At 38.5% G+C, this 22186-nt stretch overlaps 2 protein-coding genes across 2 annotated transcripts in view; one reads left to right on the forward strand and one right to left on the reverse strand.

Moving 5' to 3' along the window:
• The window catches only part of LOC102404175 (olfactory receptor 491-like), a 160490-nt gene that overhangs the window by 23372 nt on the left and 114932 nt on the right, over window positions 1-22186 (reverse strand). The window lies entirely within an intron of this gene.
• Window positions 10987-11949, forward strand: LOC102407626 (olfactory receptor 502-like). The gene has a single exon (XM_006052827.3). The coding sequence runs from the start codon at window positions 10987-10989 to the stop codon at window positions 11947-11949; it is 963 nt and encodes a 320-aa protein (XP_006052889.3).

Genomic DNA, 22186 nt, shown 5'->3' on the forward strand with positions numbered 1-22186 from the left:
ATTTCCCATACATGTCAGAGTTCCCTCCCGTACTTCCTATTTGAGTTAGTTACCGACACCAGAGAGCTACCATGAGATTCCATTTTTTACTCCTTCTCCATTTTCATAATTCCAGATGACTTGTTTGCCAACATCTTTATCACCCTTTTTTTTTTTAATTACCCCTGTTATTTTCCTGGACCTATCCCACAGAGTGTATATGGTGCTCCCTTAGTTGGTTATTTGTCACAAGTTCCCTGTGTTTTCATTTTATTTACCACATTGTGACTTGTTGTTAGATTTCCAAATACAGAATATATCACTGCTGCTGCTGCTAAGTTGCTTCAGTCATGTCCAACTCTGTGCGACCCCATAGATGGCAGCCTACCAGACTTCTCCATCCTTGGGATTCTCCAGGCAAGAGTACTGGAAAGGGTTGCCATGAATATATCACTAATAGTGTCAAAAGCAGTGAATAGATGCATATTCCTTATAGAAGGAAATCCAAATACCCCAACATGCTATTTGATGCTCATCACAAATGGATCCCAAGGCACTGCTCCTGGCCTAGTTTCTGCTACATCCCTCTGCCTACCCTACGCTCAAACCAGACCATGTTGCCCTCTATTTACCAAACACATCATGATCCATATTGCTGTTGCACCTTTGCACATGGTGTCCCCTCTGCCTCAGTTTCTCCTCCCCTATTTTACTTCTATTAGACTTTTACTAAGTTTTCGGGCCCTAACTTGAATTACTTTGATTCCTCACCTTCTCTTTTTATCCACATTTTCTAGATTCCAGGATCCTAACTAAAAAATGTCTTCTTTCTATTCCATCACTCATGTGTGTGTGTGTTTTTTTTTTTTTTTTTTGCCAGTCTCTACTTTTTCCATCATCTAGATCTATCGTTCAGCACCTACCACATTTTCTCTATCAAATATATGATTATGTTATATATCTTCTCATTTTCAACATGTTTCATATATCCTTTTCTTACAAACGTGCTAATTCTAATAACTTCTAAACTTCATTGCATGCTTCAGTTATTGCTGTTGTTCAGTCACTAAGTCATGTCTGCCTCTGCGACCCAATGGACTGCAGCACACCAGGCTCCTCTGGCGTCCACTATCTCCCAGAGTTTCTTTAAATTCCTGTCCATTGAGTTGGTGATGCTATCTCATACATCCTCTTCGCTATCCTAAGAGATAAATGCTATTAATATGACCGTATTGCCTGGAAAATCCCATGGACGGAGGAGCCTGGTAGGCTGCAGTCCATGGGGTCGCAAAGAGTTGGACACAACTCAGCAGCTTCACTTTCACTTTTCACTTTCATGTATTGGAGGAGGAAACGGCAACCCACTCCAGTGTTCTTGCCTGGAGAATCCCAGGGATGGCAGAGCCTGGTGGGCTGCTGTCTATGGGGTCTCACAGAGTCGGACACGACTGAAGCGACTTAGCAGCAGCAGCAGCTGGTGAAAAAAGGATAGCTTAGAGAGTTAGTTTGCCAAAGGCAATACAGCTGGTAAGTGTACATGGATAATATTTACACAGCAAGGCAGTGACTATCTGGAGACCCATTTACGTGGCTACTTGATTATTAGGCCTACCCTCATTGCAAGTGCCCTAGCATGGCATTCAAGGTCTTAACCTGTCCAGCCACATCTCCTGTTGCCCTAGATGGGGAACATTCCCGTTTCCCAAATACATGTCCTTCAGGGCTTCTAATTTGCACACATTATTTTCTCTAATCTGCAATATCCTTCCTGAACTTTCCTGCCTGATAGAGGGCTAACACTCTTGAAAATACAGTTCCAATGGCACTGTCCCACAGAAAGCCTGCCTAAATCTCCCGGCTGTGTTAGTCATTTCTACTAGATTCACATGTCATTTTATTAAGATGAAATTTTGTTTTAATTTCCTCCTTCCTCCTACACTAAGACAGGCAGAGACCAGTTTAAAATCTAGTGAATGTAGGTTTTTGAGTAATTTCAGTGACTATTGGAAAAATTGAAATTTCATCCTCTCCAGAAAGCCACTCATTATTATTATATTGCTCGTTTACTAATTCCTCTATAATCCATTTTTAAATGTATAAATAAAATGTATTTTGTGTGCACACATACTAAAGTTATAGGCTGCTCCCAGGAAAGTTTTAAGAATCTTGTCACCTAGCAATGGGAATGCATGTATAGAAGTTTTCTTCATGCTCTCTTAATTGAAATAAAGATGGTGAAAAAAAACAACAAACTTCTGAAAATGCCAACAATGTTTGCTTAGAGTCTAAGAGAATGAGACTAGCATTTTCTCATGTTAGGTACTACCCCAATTTCTGTTGAATCGAATCACACTTGAACTACAACAGTGGTCATCTACTAAGGGGCATACTGAACTCTCCAGGGTAGCTTTGTCAAAATCGAACATCTCTACCCATATCTACCACAAGTTCTTAGCAGGCCTTGCCAAGAAGAGAAATCTCTGGCATATGAGGGTACATGTCCTCTGTATAGTCTTTCTCACTAGTTATTGTTGAGAATTTTTGACTTGGATGATTCTTTTCAAATTCTTGGCTTTTTCCCATACAATTCTTGTACAGTAATGATAGAAGATTATGCCAGTATGATACTATGTTCATTGTTCCCAATTGCCCTGGCAGGAACTGGAGAGAAGAAAATCTGTAACATATTTTCATCCCTTCTGTTTGTTTTTCCCAAGCACTACTCTCTTTATTAATCTGGATTTTGCTTTGAATTCAGCATCCTATTCAGAACTGTGAAGTTCTTCAAAGCTTCCCCAGTACTGTTTCCTGGGTTCCAACTCTACCAGGCATAAGGAACTTTCAACATTCTCACTTCCTAGATTGTCTATACGCATATTTTAATATTTTCTAACAGGCTATTAATATCTACCGGTACTTGATTATTAGAAGATACAGAATAATCACTGTAAAGAGAAAAAAAAATCCTATAATGTCCATGTTCTACACAAGGAAAAACACCTTCTAGTCTCTCAAATTCATGAAGTAGTAAGCTAGAGGAAGAACTTACAGTCTCATATCTCAGATGTGGCTTTCTGCAATACTTTCTGTGATTTCAAATATTTCATATTTCAGGGATAATTTTTAAAGCAATTTTTCCTTTTGAATGCCTGTGATGAGTCCCTCTGAAATTAGTCTCCCTAACACAAAAGGTAGTATCTTCTCCATTCATTAAGGATGGAGCTCAGTACCATAAAGATTTTAATGAGAGTCCTTTGGCCACAGGAGACCATTATCTTAGACTACTGTTTTAGATACCAGGAGTCTTATGCTCTGTGATCCCAATGTGATGTCCTCCAAAAATGTTTTAAAATTCTGTTCTACATAAGTGTAATGATGTTTATACTTACAATTCTGAAGAACAAAGTGATGGAAACAAGTTGCTAAAAATAAACCTAGGGATTTAGATGATCCCCTCAGGCATATTTTACTTACTACACAATACCATTTCTTTTATAATTCTGAAAATTTGCCAAGTCCCTAAAAACTACACTACCCTATACACAGGTCAACTGGAATGGCATGCCATGAGAAGTTATTACCTGGAGAATCATTCAAAAGAAGATTAGTAAAAAGAAGATTTTTATCTGGATCACATTAAACTGTAGAAAATGCTTAAAGAGACGGGAACACCAAACCACCTTACTTACCTCCTGAGAAACTTGTATGCAGGTCAAGAAGCAATAGTTAGAACTGAACCTGGAAAACAGACTCATTCAAAATTGGGAAAGGAGTACGTAAAGTCTGTATACTGTCACCCTGCTAATTTAACTTATATGCAGAGTACATCAAGTGAAATGCCAGGCTGGATGAAGCACAAGCTGGAATCAAGATAGCTGGAGAAATATCAATAACCTCAGATATGCAGATGACACCACCCTTATGGCAGAAAATGAAGAACTCAAGAGCCTCTTGATTAAAGTAAAAGAGGAGAGAAAAAAGCTGGTTTGAAACTCAACATTCAAAAAACAAAGGTCATGGCATCTGGTTCCATCACTTCATGGCAAATAGATGAGGAGAAAAATGGAAACAGTTACAAACTATTTTCTTGGGCTCCAAAACCACTGCAGATGGTGATTGCAGCCATGAAATTGAAAGACGCTTGCTCCTTGGAAGAAAAGCTGTGACAAACCTAGACAGTGTATTAAAAGCAGAGACATCACTTTGCTGACAAAGGTCTGTATAGTCAAAACTGTTCTTACGGTTGTCATGTATGATGAGAGTTGGACCATATAGAAGGCTGAGTGCCAAAGAAGTGATGCTTTTGAATTGTGCTGGAGAAGACTCTAGAGAGTCCTCTGAACAGCAAGGAGATCAAACCAATCAATCCTAAAGGAAATCAACCCTGAATATTCATTAGAAGGACTGATGCTGAAGCTGAAGCTCCAATACTTTGGCCACCTGATGTAAAGAGCAGACTCTGGAAAAGACCCTGATGCTGAGAAATACTGAGGGCAGGAAGAGAAGGGGGCAACAGAGGATGAGAGGGTTGGATGGCATCACCGACTCAATGGATATGAGTTTGAGCAAACTCTGAGAGATAGTGAGGAACAGGGAAGCCTGGTGTGCTATAGTCCATAGGGTCACAAAGAGTCAGACAAGATTTAGAGACTGAACAACAACAAAATATAAAATTAACACACAGCATAAACACTATGATTTCTCCCTTAGAGGCAACTATTCTATAGAAGACCTGGCTGTGAAGGAAAATTCCATTTCATATAAATCCCCAGTTACTGTACTGACATTTATAAAATCTACAAATGGCTCCTAATTGCCTCTCCCATCAGCTTGGCCTTTAAGGTCTTCATCATCTGTACTACCTTCTACCTAATGTGCTACTAAGTCTTATCTCCAATAAGTCTTATCTCTTATGTCCAATAACAATCCAACACTTGATACAAACCAGTGAACATGCTATCTTCTGCTTAATATTTGCTCTTTCCTCATTATGTGCTCTGTTCTGTCAAAAAAAAGAATAGCTTCTTCTAATTTGACTCATTCAAACTCTTGCCCACTCTTTTTAAGGTTCAGCATAAATGCTACCTCATTTTTAAGAAGCCCCTTGCTTGAATGATGCATAAGAACAGAGAGAAATTGCAGCCATTAAGTATGAGTTCTATGAGGAGAGACACTTTGGATGACCTCCACTGGACACAGAACCTCAATGCTAGCAGATGTAGTGTTGCAATCCAGATAGCTCTACATAGCAATAAATTGGGATTTTCTGAAGCTAGGCAGAGAGTTTTGTGCCTTTCCCCAATCTCCCTTACCAGGCCAGTGAACATTTCAACTTCTTTGAGACTCAGCTGCTAATATATTCTTTTGAGATTTACTGGTGGCTGAAAAGAATATAATTGATTCAAAATATCTGAAACTGCATGCCCTCATTCCCATGGTGCCCCATGGCCAACAACTTAATGATATAGTATTTAAAAGCAACAATGACAAAAACACCCTGTTGTCATATGGTAGGACAGCTCTGTTGTGTCATTCATGGTTCAGTGCTCCTATGGTTTCAAACTGAAGCTACACTTCAGTAGAACCCACATCTTTATCCAGCTTCTCCCCATGCCTGTCCTGCCTCTCCCTCTCCTTATGTTTTCTTCTGAGCTCATTCCTCAGTAAATCACTCACATATGAATTACAGTTTAAGGTCCTGTTTTAGAGACACTGTCTTCATTAAAAAAAAAACAAAACAACTTTCACTAATCTGTTTAGTTCGCACATGTAGAATCAGCTTGTCTATTTATACAAACTGTCCTTCTAGAATTTTGACCCATATTCATTGAATGCATGCATCAAGTTTTGGAAAACTGGCACCTTACTTTTTTTTTTTTTTACTTACTTATTATTTACTTACTTATTTTATTGTGTCTTCCAATCATGAACATGGTATATCTCACTCCATTATTTATATCTTCTTTCTCTCAGCTGTTCTATAAATTTTAGTGAAGACGTGTTGTATAGCTTTCCATAAATTTATTCCTAAATACTATGGTTTTTAACATGTTTTATGAAATATATTTTTATTTTAATCTTTCCATTGTTTGTTGGAGTATACAAAAATAATATTTCTTTTATATATTAAGAATGTTATCCTCTGATCTTACTAAATGAGTTACAGTACATGTTTTATAGATTTCTTAGAATGTTCTGCATGAACACATCTACAAATGGAGGCAGTTTCACTTATTTCTGTTTCAACTATATACTTAAAAAAATTTTTTTTGTCTTTTATAAATAGCTGGGACCTCCAGTATAATGCTGAATAAAAGTAGTGATGGTGAACCTCCTTATTTTTTTTCCCAAGTGTAGGTGAAAGTAATTTAATCTTTTACCATTAAGAATGATGTTAGCTGAAAGATTTTCATAGATGCTCATTATCAGTATTATTGTTGGTGCTGATATTCCTCTCTTCTCCTTTCCTGCTTTCTTTTGGGTTGTTTAAATTATAAAAATTTCACTTAAATCTTTCCATTGGCATTTTGGCATACTTCTTGCATTATACTGCTTAGGGGTTACTCTCAGGATAAGAATATATGTTGCCAAATTCAGTTGTCAATATATGTAAACTAAATTCAGTTTACTTAGGACCTGAGTCTCCTGCATTGCAGGCAGATTCTTTACCTTCTGAGCCACCAGAGATTCCCCAATAATGTAGTAATTCACACAAAATATGGAGACCCTGCAATCCTATATGCTGATTTTCCTCCTTCCACCTTTAATGCTATACTTGTCAGACATATGTCTTACGTCTCTATTCATAAAGACCCCACTTGACAATATTACTTTTTTTGTTTCGGTAAGTTTTATGTATTTTAAAGGAATTAAAAAGGAAGAGAGTTCCAGAAAAACATCTATTTCTGCTTGATTGACTATGCCAAAGCCTTTGACTGTGTGGATCACGTTAAACTGTGGAAAATTCTGAAAGAAATGGGAATACCAGACCACTTGACCTGCCTCTTGAGAAACCTATATGCAGGTCAGGAAGCAACAGTTAGAACTGGACATGGAACAACAGACTGGTTCCAAATAGGAAAAGGAGTGCGTCAAGGCTGTATATTGTCACCCTGCTTATTTAACTTATATGCAGAGTACATCGTGAGAAACGCTGGGCTGGAAGAAACACAAGCTGGAATCAAGATTGCTGGGAGAAATATCAATAACCTCAGATATGCAGATGACATCACCCATATGGCAGAAAATGAAGAGGAACTAAAAAGCCTCTTGATGAAAGTGAAAGAGGAGAGTGAAAAAGTTGGCTTACAGCTCAACATTGAGAAAACGAAGATCATGGCATCTGGTCCCATGACTTCATGGGAAATAGATGGGGAAACAGTGGAAACAGTGTCAGACTTTATTTTGGGGGGCTCCAAAATCACTGCAGATGGTGACTGCAGCCATGAAATTAAAGATGCTTACTCCTTGGAAGGAAAGTTATGACCAACCTAGATAGCATATTCAAAAGCAGAGATATTACTTTGCCAACAAAGGTCCATCTAGTCAAGGTTATGGTTTTTCCAGTGGTCATGTATGGATGTGCGAGTTGGACTGTGAAGAAGGCTGAGCGCCGAAGAATTGATGCTTTTGAACTGCGGTGTTGGAGAAGACTCTTGAGAGTCCCCCGGACTGCAAGGAGATCCAACAAGTCCATTCTAAAGGAGATCAGTCCTGGGTGTTTTTTGGAAGGACTGATGCTAAAGCGGAAACTCCAATACTTTGGCTACCTCATGCAAAGAGTTGACTCATTGGAAAAGACCCTGAAGCTGGGAGGGATTGGGGGCAGGAGGAGATGGCTGGACGGCATCACCAACTCAATGGACATGAGTTTGAGTGAACTCCAGGAGCTGGTGATGGACAGGGAGGCCTGGCGTGCTGCGATTCATGGGGTCGCAAAGAGTCAGACATGACTGAGCGACTGAACTGAACTGAACTGAAGAGGAATACAATATTTTTTATATTTAACCAGTTTCTCATTTTAGATTCTCTTCATTCATTTTTGAAAATCAGACACTTCCATTCTCTCCTTGAAGTCTTGCTCCTCCTGCTTGTATACAAAGGTCCTGCTATGGCGACAGTGGCTTGATTTCCTAGGGATGTGTGCAAACCCAGAGATTCTTTTTTAGAAATGACCATATAAGGAACAGGAAAAGAATGTCTATGTACTGAATCCTAGCCTCCCCTGGTTGGAGTTGCCCCTGGGGCCATAGCTTCTTCCATATCTGGGAGGCACTTGTTTTTGGACTGAGCAGACTTCTAATGCCTTCCTAGAAGGTCTTGGGTTTCAGAGAAGGACTGGAGCAAGCATTAAAGTGAAGCTGTTAGTCAGTAGCACTGAAAGTGGGAAACTATCAATATGAGTCAGAACCATCCAGTACAAGTTGCTTGAGTTCATCAGTGTCAGTTCTCTTATCTGATAAATGAGGATAATAAAAGTACCTACATCATAAAATTGTCAAGAGAATTAAATATGTGAAAATTGTTAAGCACAGTTCTTAGCAAAAGTGAGCCCTGAATGATTGATTGTTCTTACCATTTCATTGATGGCAAATCCCAGTTCCTCAAAAACGAAGCCTCAGAGGCTGATATAGGAGATAACAGATTTAGGATTAGCAAGATAATTAACTTGGGATTGAATATTAGGGTTGAAAATACCTGTATTGTGCTACTATCCATCTACTCAAAAGGTACTACTCAGAAAGGGATTGCTTTAAGGTTACTGACAGTGAGAGACTATTTCTTATCTGGAAGCCATCCCTTTACTTTGTAGTTCTCTAGAGGACTTTTAAAGCTTTTGCTTTTTTACTTTTGATATAATTAATACACATGTTCAATTTTTTTTGTTATTTAAAATTCAACTTTCCATATTCTACAACATATTATCCCAAAGTAGTTAATAGCATGTCTTATAAGTATCAACATAGTTACTTATCAAAAACATATATTGAATGGATAAATCTAAAATTATCTTTTTATACCTGAAATTTAGTACTATTTCTTAATTGGAAATATCAAAGAAAATCTGGAATTTATCTCTAAGACAATTTATTGTGTTGTACTTTCTAGTAAATTATTAAATGAAGGTTATAGAAGCATGTATAACTATCTCAATAGAAGCAAAAGAATAAATTGACCACTTGAGAATTGAAAGACTCTTGAAATATTAGTTGCTTTGGTGTGTGAATTGAACTGTTCAGTATTCACTATGGAACATAATGACATTTCAACGTTGCTTTTGAATTCACATTAGAATCTCTAGATTCTTCAGAGATTTACCCCCAAAGGCAAACAAAAATTAAAGATAGCTTTATAATCACAATCACCATGATTTGTTACAGAAAGATGAATTCTTATTCCAGGAGGTAAGATTTTAGCTTTTGTTAATGAATCTGTTGTATTGATTTTCATTTACTATTTGAGAACATTCTACTCCCTAAAGTTGCCTCTGAATTCACAAGTTAGAGTTGGGGAACAGGGTGGTTTTAATCAAGCAACTAGTAGGTAATGTTAGCTGCGGAGCTGTTTCTGCCATCAATTTCATGTGTAGTCAGTTTCAAGCATAGTCCATAACAAGGATCCTTTGTTCCTGATCTATAACAAGGAAATTCATATGGCCTTTCAACACTCTCCAAACTCAGCACTCCAACATAATGCTAGTAAATTTACTCCAGAGATGTTTGGGCATTTACTGGTATTTAAAGATTTCAATTGAAGATTAAAAAATTGAAGGATATTATATCTATTTTTGTAAAAAGAATTATTTTGTTTATGGATCTGTTGCTTTAGCTTCAAGAGAATAACACATCACGTAAAGCTCAGGACTTAAGTCAGCAGTTTCAGAAATGAGGACCACTAACTAGGTGATCATTCTTAAGATTTTGAACCACACTTTATTCAGTTATAGATTATGTTGAAAATATTTCATTCTATAAAAGTCCAATTAGAAAACATTGCTAAAGTAGGAAGTAATTTGGTTTGTTTGAATAAATGTATTTTAATTATGTACTTATATCAATCACGCTTTTTGCATAGTGATTACATCAATATTTCAGACTACCTAATAATCTTTTTAATTTAAAAAATCCGCAACCCTAATTTGAAATTGGTTTCTGTTATACTATCAAGAACATTTTTATTTCTCCTTTAAAAAACTTTTAAGGGATAAATATTGTGAAATACATAACTAACTAGAAATACATAACTATGTATAAAAGAGATATACATAACTGCCAGAAGGCTTAAAGGATAATCTGTTATACACTCATTGCCAGGTGTAATGGACTTTGTAGTCAGTATTATTTATTGCGTGGTTACTATAGTCAGATTTTTTTGGACTTCATATTTTGACTCTATCAATTGCTATATGATCTTGTACAACTTATATAGCCTCCTCAGATTCACTCACCTATAAAATATAAAAATTAATATTTTATGAAAAATAGACTATAAACACCCACTATATAGATATACTAAATACCAGACTAAATTATAAGCATAGACTATATATATACACACACACTAAATTATAAGCATATAAATATAAAATGCTTAAACTGATGCTTATAATTTAGTAACCAATAATAAAATTTAGCTATTAATCAAATCTCTATTATAAAACCCTACACATTTCTTTTCTAATTTTTTAATTATACTCATTGATTTTTTTTATCTCATTTGTGATATTTGTTCTATGAATTTAAATCCACTTTAAATGCATTTTGGACACAATATGATACAAAAGGTAAAAGATATTATTTCAAGAAAGTTTTCTTGTAATTCTGCTGTAAATAATTTAAAAAATCCAGATAGTCTCACAACTGCATGTAACTATGCACTGATTCTTGAATATCTTTATTTATAATCACACCCTATATCTGTACTAAAGAAAATAAAATCATCAAATTTACAATTTCTTTAATGCAGTGTTTCATCATAGGTTCATTTTGGTAGCAGCTACCTTATCTCATGGATTCCCTGTGGCAGAGGAACGATACTACAATGACAGGGTTCATGTTACTGGGCTTAACAAATGATCCAGTCCTTCGAATCATCCTCTTCATGATCATCCTCTGTATCTACCTGGTGACCATATGTGGGAATCTCAGCACAATCATTCTTATCAGAATCTTGTCTCAGCTCCATCATCCTATGTATTTTTTCTTGAGCCACTTGGCCATTGCTGACATGGGCTATTCATCTTCTGTTACACCCAATATGCTTGTAAACTTCCTGGTGGAGAAAAATACCATCTCCTATCCTGGATGTGCCATCCAGCTTGGTTCAGCTGTTTTCTTTGGGTCAACTGAGTGCATCCTTCTGGCTGCCATGGCATATGATCGCTTCATAGCAATCTGCAGCCCACTGCTTTATTCCACGAAAATGTCCACACAAGTCTGTATTCAGTTACTCATAGTGGCCTACATAGGTGGTTTTTTCAATGCCTCCTCCTTTACAATTTCCTTCTATTTTTTACAGTTCTGTGGACCAAATCAAGTCAATCATTTTTTCTGTGATTTTGCTCCTTTGGTTGAACTCTCCTGTTCTGACATCAGTATTCCTGCAGCTGTCACCTCATTTACAGCTGGCTCCATCATTGTGGTCACAGTGACTGTCATAGCTGTATCCTACATCTACATCCTCATCACCATCCTGAAGATGCACTCCACCGAGGGGCGCCACAAGGCCTTCTCCACCTGCACGTCCCACCTCACAGCAGTCACTCTGTTCTATGGGACCATCACGTTCATTTACGTGATGCCCAAGTCCAGCTACTCAACTGACCAGAACAAGGTGGTGTCTGTGTTCTACATGGTGGTGATCCCCATGTTGAACCCCTTCATCTACAGCCTCAGGAACAATGAGATTAAGGGGGCTCTGAAGAGAGCTTGGCAGAAAAATATGTTTGTAGTGAAGCCTGTTATTTCATAGGATTTGATACAATAATATGCCATATATATAATAATAAGAGGAAATTAAGTGTTTGTGGTTTAAATATACCCATCACATTATCCTGGTTGCTATCTTTTAGTAAAGGTAGGGAGAAGATTTTCAGATACCTAATTGTGAATCAAAGACCCATAGTAAGTTTCCTTTAATAAAATTAAACTTACAATTAAGAAAAAAATTGGTTCATATAAACATATTTCATCTTTTAAAATCATTTTAAAATGTTATTCATTTTTCAAAAATTGTACTCTACCATAGGATTATTGTATCTCCAAACATTTAAGCCTGTGTGCATTTTCAACTGCAGTCTATTCTGTAATAAGGGAGATAAACTATAGTTTTGCTTGTGTACATTCTGAGAGGAAATGACAAAGTGGAATCTGAAAGTTTCTGGAGATGTTCTTGCAGGAAGCAGAACAGAACATATACCTGTTCTCTCAGGTATATGCTGAGCATGGACTTTAAGGATCCATAAATTCTGGCCTATGTTCCTAGTCTCTGGCTCCAGTCACCACCCAGAGGGTCCCCAGGGAAGAACAGAAGTCCCTGACTGACTTGTGAATTCTGTCAGGTTCAACAGTGATTTCTCTCTAGGAATTAGCAGGGTCCTGCTTGGTGTGCTGTGGTCCATGGGGTTGCAAAGAATCAGACCCAAATCGGTGACTGAACAACCAAAAAAACTCCTCAGGGACTGAGTGGAACAACCTCTTGGAGTGACTTGTTCATGGTCAGGCTTACATCCTTCTCAGGAAGCTGGAAGGAACTGGATTGTTCCGCCTGAATTTGTGACTGTTTCCTGGAGATGCTCAATCAACCTCTCTGTGCTGATGACAACTGAATTTGTTGAGCTTTCCTGTCCCCTCTTTAATGTTTCAGGCACAGATTCTATATTTTTGCTCCCAGAGTCATGGGGCATTAATCATCTCCTTCATTCACTTATTCTTTCATACATTCAAAAAGCATATTGAGTTACTCTTGTATTCCAGAGACAGTCACAGGCCACTGGAAATAGAAGTTATAAGCACCTAATATATTTTCTCTCATAGTATTTATTTCCGGAGAAGGCAATGGGACCCCACTCCAGTACTTTTGCCTGGAAAATCCCATGGACGGAGGAGCCTGGTAGGCTGCAGTCCATGGGGTAGCTAGGAGTCAGACACGACTGAGCGACTTCACTTTCACTTTTCACTTTCATGCACTGGAGAAGGAAATGGCAACCCACTCCAGTGTTCTTGCCTGGAGAATCCCAGGGACAGGGGAGCCTGGTGGGCTGCTGTCTCTGGGGTCACACAGAGTTGGACACGACTGAAGCGACTTAGCAGCAGCAGCAGCAGCAGTATTTATTTCATAGCATAAGCGTAATAATAAAACCAACAAGTTAGTGATTCAGACTATGTGAAGGGGGTAGGGGTATAGAGAAAGAAAAAGCAGACAGACTAATGAAGCTTAACCTGCCAGTGCAGGAAGTGTTAGTGTTGACCTCAATGGGAAGCTGACATCTGAGCAACATCTGAGGTGAAGACACTCACTGCCTATTGTATATATGTACCTGTGTACATTTGTGCAAGTCTAATATTCCACTCATGTTTACCTTTAGGATTATGACAGGTTTGGTAATTTGAATCAACTCCATGGTGAGCACAACAAAAACAAATGATAGGATGCTTAAGATAAAATATCACAGAAGAGATTATAGTATAAGGAATTGCTTTACCAGGGACTGTGAGAATCCAGAGAAGTACACCTAACACTCACATATGCTTCAGCAATGAGAGAATTTGACAGGCAAGAAGGAAGTGTTACCATCCCAGGTTTGCATTCAGTGATGTCTGGGGATGGGTGAAACAAATATCAAAGCCTAGGATACAACTAGATAAGAATTATGGGGATAAGTTTAACATATATCCTCAAGATAAGCAGAAACCCTGTGACCAAGTCTTGCACTTATGTGCAGCCCTGGAGATCTAGAGAGTCTCAAGCCTTCAACTTGGGTATAAGGTTCTGTCAAGCACAGGTGGTACTTCTGAGTGAACTGAACAATCAAATTAATAACTCAAGCCTCAATTATTCCTACTAAATATTAAACAGGATAACCAACACACACTGAAAAATTGTGACCAGCACCAAGGAAATAAGGTATCACACACATCATGGGAGTCAGTGGAAACAGCAGACAACAGAAACAGAATCATTAAGATATATGATTCCTTAAAAAACTGGAAATAGAACTGCCTTATGATCCAGCAATCCCACTGCTGGGCATACACACTGAGGAAACCAGAAGGGAAAGAGACATGTGTACCCCAATGTTCATCACAGCACTGTTTATAATAGCCAGGTCATGGAAGCAACCTAGATGTCCATCAGCAGATGAATGGATAAGAAAGCTATGGTACATATACACAATGGAGTATTACTCAGCCATTAAAAAGAATACATTTGAATCAGTTCTAATGAGGTGGATGAAACTGGAGCCTATTATACAGAGTGAAGTAAGCCAGAAAGAAAAACACCAATCCAGTATACTAATGCATATATATGGTATTTAGAAAGATGGTAACAATAACCCTGTGTACGAGACAGCAAAAGAGACACTGATGTATAGAACAGTCTTATGGACTCTGTGAGAGAGGGAGAGGGTGGGAAGATTTGGGAGAATGGCATTGAAACATGTAAAATATCATGTATGAAACAAGTCGCCAGTCCAGGTTCGATGCACGATACTGGATGCTTGGGGCTGGTGCACTGGGACGACCCAGAGGGATGGAACGGGGAGGGAGGAGGGAGGAGGGTTCAGGATGGGGAACACATGTATACCTGTGGTGGATTTATTTTGATATTTGGCAAAACTAATACAATTATGTAAAGTTTAAAAGTAAAATAAAATTAAAAAAAAAGATATATGGGCATCAGTCTCAGGAGGTTGAACTTTTCTAAGAATCTGTCCATTTCCTTTAGGTTGTCCATTTTTTTTAGCATATAGTTGCTCAGAATATTCTCTTATGATCTTTTGTATCTCTTGTTGTCTGTTGTAACCTCTCCTTTTTCATTTCTAATTTCATCAATTTGATTTTTCTCCCTTTTTTTCTTGCTGAAATAGAAATTATGAACAACCTAATTACAAACATTGAAATCAAAACAGTGATCAAAAATCTCCCAAAAAACAAAAGCCCAGGGCCAGATGGCTTCACAGGGGAACTCTAGCAAACATTTAGCGAAGAGCTAATGCCTATTTTTCTGAAACTCTCTCAAAAAACTGCAGAGGAAGGAACACTCACAAACTCATTCTACAAGGCCAGAATCACCCTGATACCAAAACCAGGCAAAGACAACATGAAAAAAGAAAATTACAGGTCAATATCACTGATTAACATAGATGCAGAAATCCTCAACAAAATTCTAGCAAACAGAATTCAACAACACATTAGAAATCTCATACACCATGATTAAGTTGGGTTTATACCAGGGATGCAAGGATTCTTCAATATACACAAATCAATCAATATGATATACCATATTAACAAATTGAAAGATAAAAACCATATGATCATCTCAATACATGTACAAAAAGGCTTCAACAAAATTCAGCACCCATTTATGATAAAAATGTTTCAAAAAATGGGTATAGAAGGAACCTACCTCAATATAGTAAAGGCCATATATGAAAAGCCAACAGCAAACATTATTCTCCATGATTAGAAGCTAAAAACATTCCCTCTAAGATCAGGAACAAGACAAGGATGTCCACTCTCACCACTATTATTCAACATAGTTTTGGAAGTCCTAGTTATGGCAATTAGAGAAGAAAAGGAAATAAAAGGAATCCAGATCAGAAAAGAATAAGTAAAACTCTCACTGTGTGCAGATGGCATGATACCATACATAGAAAACCCTAAAGAAACTATTAGAAAATTACTAGAGCTGATCAGTGAGTTCAGCAAAGTCACAGGATGTAAGGTCAATACACAGAAATCACGTGCATTCCTGTATACTAACAATGAAAATTCATAAAGAGAAATTAAGGCATCAATCCCATTTATCATTGTAACAAAAAGATAAAATATCTAGGAATAAACCTACCTAAGGAGACAAAAGACCTGTATATGGAAAATTATGAAACTGGTGAAAGAAATCAAAGATGACATAAACAGATGAGAGATACTTCATGTTCCTGGGTAGGAAGAATCACTATTGTGAAAATGACTAAACTACCTGGAGAATCCCAGGGACAGAGAAGCCTGGTGGGCTGCCGTCTATGGGGTCGCCCAGAGTCGGACACGACTGAAGTGACTTAGCGGAAGCAGCAGCAGCAGCAGCAAGATGGAGACAAAATCAATTATTTCTCTAAATACCAGTAACAAGCAATTAGAAATGAAAATTTAAAAAAAATTATAATAGCATAAATTAATAAAGTATCTAAGGAGAAAAAAATTCCAGAGAAAGTGAAAGTGAAGCCGCTCAGTCGAGTCCGACTCTTTGCGACCCCATGGACTGTAACCCACCAGGCTCCTCTGTCCATAGAATTCTCCAGGCAAGAGTACTGGAGTGGGTTGCCATTTCTTCCTCTGGGGGATATTCCCGACCCAGGGATTGAACCCAGGTCTCCCACATTACAGTCAGACACTTTACCATCTGAGCCACCAGGGAAGGAGAAAAAAATTCCAGAGAAGAGGAAAGGAAAAAAAGCCATAGAATAATTTAAGGATTAAGGGTTGAAATGTCCCAAATCTGGTTAAAAAAAAAAACTTACCTAAAAATCCCAAAGCCTAGTGAATCCCAAAAAAGATACATACATATACATACTCACACATACACTTAGTCTCATAGTTGTGAACATAATAGCAGAGTACTGAAAACCAAAGTGAACCTTGAGAGGAGGAGCCAAGATGGCGGAGGAGTAGGACGGGGAGAACACTTTCTCCCCCACAAATTCATCAAAAGAGCATTTAAACGTCGAGTAAATTCCACAAAACAACTTCTGAATGCCAGCAGAGGACATCAGGCACCCAGAAAAGCAGCCCAACTCTTCGAAAGGAGGTAGGAAAAAATATAAAAGACAAAAAAAGAGACAAAAGAGGGAGGGACGGAGTTCCGTCCCGGGAAGGGAGTCTTAAAAAGAGAGAAGTTTCCAAACACCAGGAAACCCTCTCACTGCCGAATCTGTGCCGAGCTTTGGAAGCACAGAGGGCAACATAAAAGGGAGGGGAAAAAAATAAACAATTAAAAATCGAGGATTGTGAGCCCTACGGTAACTCCCCCAGCGCAGAAGCAGCGCAGACGCCTGCACACGGCATTAGCAAGCGGGGGCTGGGCAGGGAAGTGCGGCGCGGGCTGTGTCCCTTAGAGTAAGAATCGGGCCGAATGTCCTGAGCGCTATCTGAGCGAAATAATTTGGGCTAGCAAACCAGACTGTGGGATATCTACCACGCGAAAAGCCAGCCCTAACCTAAGACACCGCCAGGCCCGCGCACGGAACAAAGGACTGAACAGAGATAGCCGGCTGCAGACCTTCCCCCTCCGGTGACAGGCAGCCAGAGCCGGAAGGGGGCAATCGCAGCCCCAGAGAGACACTATCTATAAAACTGTAAGCAGGCTTCTTTGCTAACTAAAACTTCTTGGGGCTCTGAACGGTCAACATCTGCCTGAGAAGGTGCGCCAGTTTTACACCCAGATAACCGAGTGGCGGGGAGGCGATAAGTCGCAGCATTGGCGCCCGCCAAACACCTCATCACCTGAGCTGCTCGGATCTGGGAAGAGCACAAAACGCAGGCCCAACCGAGTCTGCGCCTCTGAGGACTACCCGAGTGCCTGTACCTGAGCGGCTTGGACCTGGGAGCTCAGCCCAGGGCCGGCCTCTGATTGTTCCCGGCGGAACAACCTAGAGCCCGAGCAGTGTGGGCAGGGAGGCTACACGCGCCGTGAGCCGGGGGGGGGGGGGGGGGGGGGGGGGGGTGAGACCCAGTGTGGCTGAGGCACTGCAAGCGCACGCCAGGGTTATCTGTTTGCAGCATCCCTCCCTCCCTCCCCACAGCGCGGCTGAACAAGTGAGCCTAAATAAAATAAAAAAAAAATAGTGTCCCCCACCGTCCCCTTTGTGTCAGGGCGGGAACCAGACACTGAAGAGACCAGCAAATAGAAGAAGCTATAACAGAGGGAAACGCCTTGGAAGCTACAGGCCATAGATTAAAACCCTGTGGTTACTACGAATTACATAGGAAGGGGCCTATAGATCTTGAGAAATATAAGTCGGACTAAGGAACTGCCAAAATGAACTGAACCCACAATACTCACAACAAAACCAGAGAAAGACCTAGATATATTTTTACTATTTTTACGATCAATCTTTCTTTCTTTTTTTTTTAATTAAAAAAAGATTTTTTAAGTCCTCTATTGTCCTTTAATTTTCACTTTTATAACTATTACTTTGCAAAAAAAAAAAAAAGACCCTATTTTTTTTTTTCTTCTTCAGCAAACTTCATATATATATTTTATAATTTTTTGACCGTGGTTTTTTTTTTTTTTCTTTTTCTTCTTTTCTTTAACATTGTATTTTTGAAATTCCAAACTCTACTCTAGATTTTTAATTTTAGCCTTTTGATATAGGTTATCAATTTTGTACCTATAGTTTTTTTCATAATTTCTGTGACTTTTTTTTCCCCTCTGTTTCTTTCTCTTCTTCTTTTATATAACATCGTATATCTGCAATTCCAAACTCTACTCAAGATTTTTAATTTATGCTTTTTGGTATTTGATATCAATTTTGTACCTGTATTTTCTTTATAATTTTTGCGACACTGTTTTTGTTGGTTTGTTTGTTTTCTCTCTTTATTTTTCTTCTTCTTTTTTTTTTTTTTTTAACGTTGTATTTTTGAAATTCCAAACTCTACTCTAGATTTTAATTTTTGCTTTTTGGTATTAGTTATCAATTTTGTACCTGTAGTTTCTTTATAATTTTCATAACCTTGTTTGTTTTTCTTTGTTCGTTTTTTCTCTCTTTTCCTTCTTTTCATTAACATCGCATTTTTGAAATTCCAAACTCTAGATTTCTAATTTTTGCTTTTATGTATGTGGTACCAATTTTGTACCTTTAAGAACCCAATCTTCAGGACCCATTTTTCACTAGTGTACGAGATTACTGGCTTGACTGCTCTCTCTCCCTTTGGACTATCCATTTTCTCCACCAGGTCACCTGTATCTCCTCCCTAACCCCTCTCTACTCTACCCAACTCTGTGAATTTCTGTGTGTTCCAGACGGTGGAGAACAATTAAGGAATTGATTACTGGCTGGATCTGTCTCCCTCCTTTTCATTTCCCCCTTTTATCCTTCTGGCCACCTCTGTCTCCTGCCTCCTTCTTCTCTTCCCTGTATAACTCTGTGAACATCTCTGAGTGGTCCAGTTGTGGAGTGCACATAAGGAAGTGACTACTGGCTAGCCCACTCTCTCCACTATTGATTCCACCTCATCTCATTTGGGTCACCTCTAACTCCCTCCTCCCTCTTCTCTTCTCCATGTAACGCTGCGAACCTCTCTGAGTGGCCCTCACAGTACAGAAACTTTTCCTCTTTAACGTAGATGTTTTATCAGTGGTGCTGTATAGAAGGAGAAGTTTTGAAACTACTGTAAAATTAAGACCGATAACTGGAAGTAGGAGGCTTAAGTCCAAACCCTGACTCCAGGGAACTCCTGACTCCAAGGAACATTAATTGACAGGAGCTCATCAAACGCCTCCATACCGACACTGAAACCAAGCACCACACAAGGGCCAACAAGTTCCAGGGAAAGACATAACAAGCAAATTCTCCAGCAACAAAGAAACACAGCCCTGAGCTTCAAGATACAGGCTGCCCAAAGTCACCCCAAAACCATAGACATCTCATAACACATTACTGGACATTTCATTACACTCCAGAGAGAAGAAATACAGCTCCATCCACCAGAACATCGACACAAGCTTCCCTAACCAGGAAACCTTGACAAGCCACCTGTACAAACCCACACACAGTGAGGAAATGCCACAATAAAGAGAACTCCACAAACTGCCAGAATACAGAAAGGACACCCCAAACTCAGCAATTTAAACAAGATGAAGAGACAGAGGAATACCCAGCAGATAAAGGAACAGGATAAATGCCCACCAAACCAAACCAAAGAGGAAGAGATAGGGAATCTACCTGATAAAGAATTCCGAATAATGATAGTGAAATTGATCCAAAATTTTGAAATTAAAATGGAATCACAGATAAATAGCCTGGAGGCAAGGATTGAGAAGATGCAAGAAAGGTTTAACAAGGACTTAGAAGAAATAAAAGAGTCAATATATAATGAATAATGCAATAAGTGAAATTAAAAACACTCTGGAGGCAACAAATAGTAGAATAACAGAGGCAGAAGATAGGATTAGTGAATTAGAAGATAGAATGGTAGAAATAAATGAATCAGAGAGGATAAAAGAAAAACGAATTAAAGAAATGAGGACAATCTCAGAGACCTCCAGGACAATATTAAACGCTACAACATTCGAATCATAGGGGTCCCAGAAGAAGACAAAAAGAAAGACCATGAGAAAATACTTGAGGAGATAATAGTTGAAAACTTCCCTAAAATGGGGAAGGAAATAATCACCCAAGTCCAGGAAACCCAGAGAGTCCCAAACAGGATAAACCCAAGGCGAAACACCCCAAGACACATAGTAATCAAGTTTACAAAGATCAAACACAAAGAACAAATATTAAAAGCAGCAAGGGAAAAACAACAAATAACACACAAGGGAATACCCATAAGGATAACAGCTGATCTTTCAATAGAAACTCTTCAAGCCAGGAGGGAATGGCAAGACATACTTAAAATGATGAAAGAAAATAACCTACAGCCCAGATTATTGTACCCAGCAAGGATCTCATTCAAGTATGAAGGAGAAATCAAAAGCTTTTCAGACAAGCAAAAGCTGAGAGAATTCTGCACCACCAAACCAGCTCTCCAACAAATACTATAGGATATTCTCTAGACAGGAAACACAAAAATTGTGTATAAATTCGAACCCAAAACAATAAAGTAAATGGCAACGGGATCATACTTAGCAGTAATTACCTTAAACGTAAATGGGTTGAATGCCCCAACCAAAAGACAAAGACTGGCTGAATGGATACAAAAACAAGACCCCTACATATGTTGTCTACAAGAGACCCACCTCAAAACAGGGGACACATACAGACTGAAAGTGAAGGGCTGGAAAAAGATTTTCCATGCAAATAGGGACCAAAAGAAAGCAGGAGTAGCAATACTCATATCAGATAAAATAGACTTTAAAACAAAGACTGTGAAAAGAGACAAAGATGGTCACTACATAATGATCAAAGGATCAATCCAATAAGAAGATATAACAATTATAAATATATATGCACCCAACACGGGAGCACCGCAGTATGTAAGACAAATGCTAACAAGTATGAAAGAAGAAATTAACAATAACACAATAATAGTGGGAGACTTTAATACCCCACTCACACCTATGGATAGATCAACTAAACAGAAATTAACAAGGAAACACAAACTTTAAACGATACAATAGACCAGTTAGACCTAATTGATATCTATAGGACATTTCATCCCAAAACAATGAATTTCACCTTCTTCTCAAGCGCACATGGAACCTTCTCCAGGATAGATCACATCCTGGGCCATAAAGCTAGCCTTGGTAAATTCAAAAAAATAGAAATCATTCCAAGCATCTTTTCTGACCACAATGCAGTACTATTAGATCTCAATTACAGGAGAAAAACTATTAAAAATCCAACATATGGAGGCTGAACAACACGCTGCCGAATAACCAACAAATCACAGAAGAAATCAAAAAAGAAATCAAAATTTGCATAGAAACGAATGAAAATGAAAACACAACAACCCAAAACCTGTGGGACACAGTAAAAGCAGTCCTAAGGGGAAAGTTCATAGCAATACAGGCACACCTCAAGAAACAAGAAAAAAGTCAAATAAATAACCTAACTCTACACCTAAAGCAACTAGAAAAGGAAGAAATGAAGAACCCCAGGGTTAGTAGAAGGAAAGAAATCTTAAAACTTAGAGCAGAAATAAATGCAAAAGAAACAAAAGAGACCATAGCAAAAATCAACAAAACCAAAAGCTGGTTCTTTGAAAGGATAAATAAAATTGACAAACCATTAGCCAGACTCATCAAGAAACAAAGGGAGAAAAATCAA

Source organism: Bubalus bubalis, chromosome 16 (assembly GCF_019923935.1).
Source record: "Bubalus bubalis isolate 160015118507 breed Murrah chromosome 16, NDDB_SH_1, whole genome shotgun sequence".
In the NCBI taxonomy this organism is placed as follows: Eukaryota; Metazoa; Chordata; class Mammalia; order Artiodactyla; family Bovidae; genus Bubalus; species Bubalus bubalis.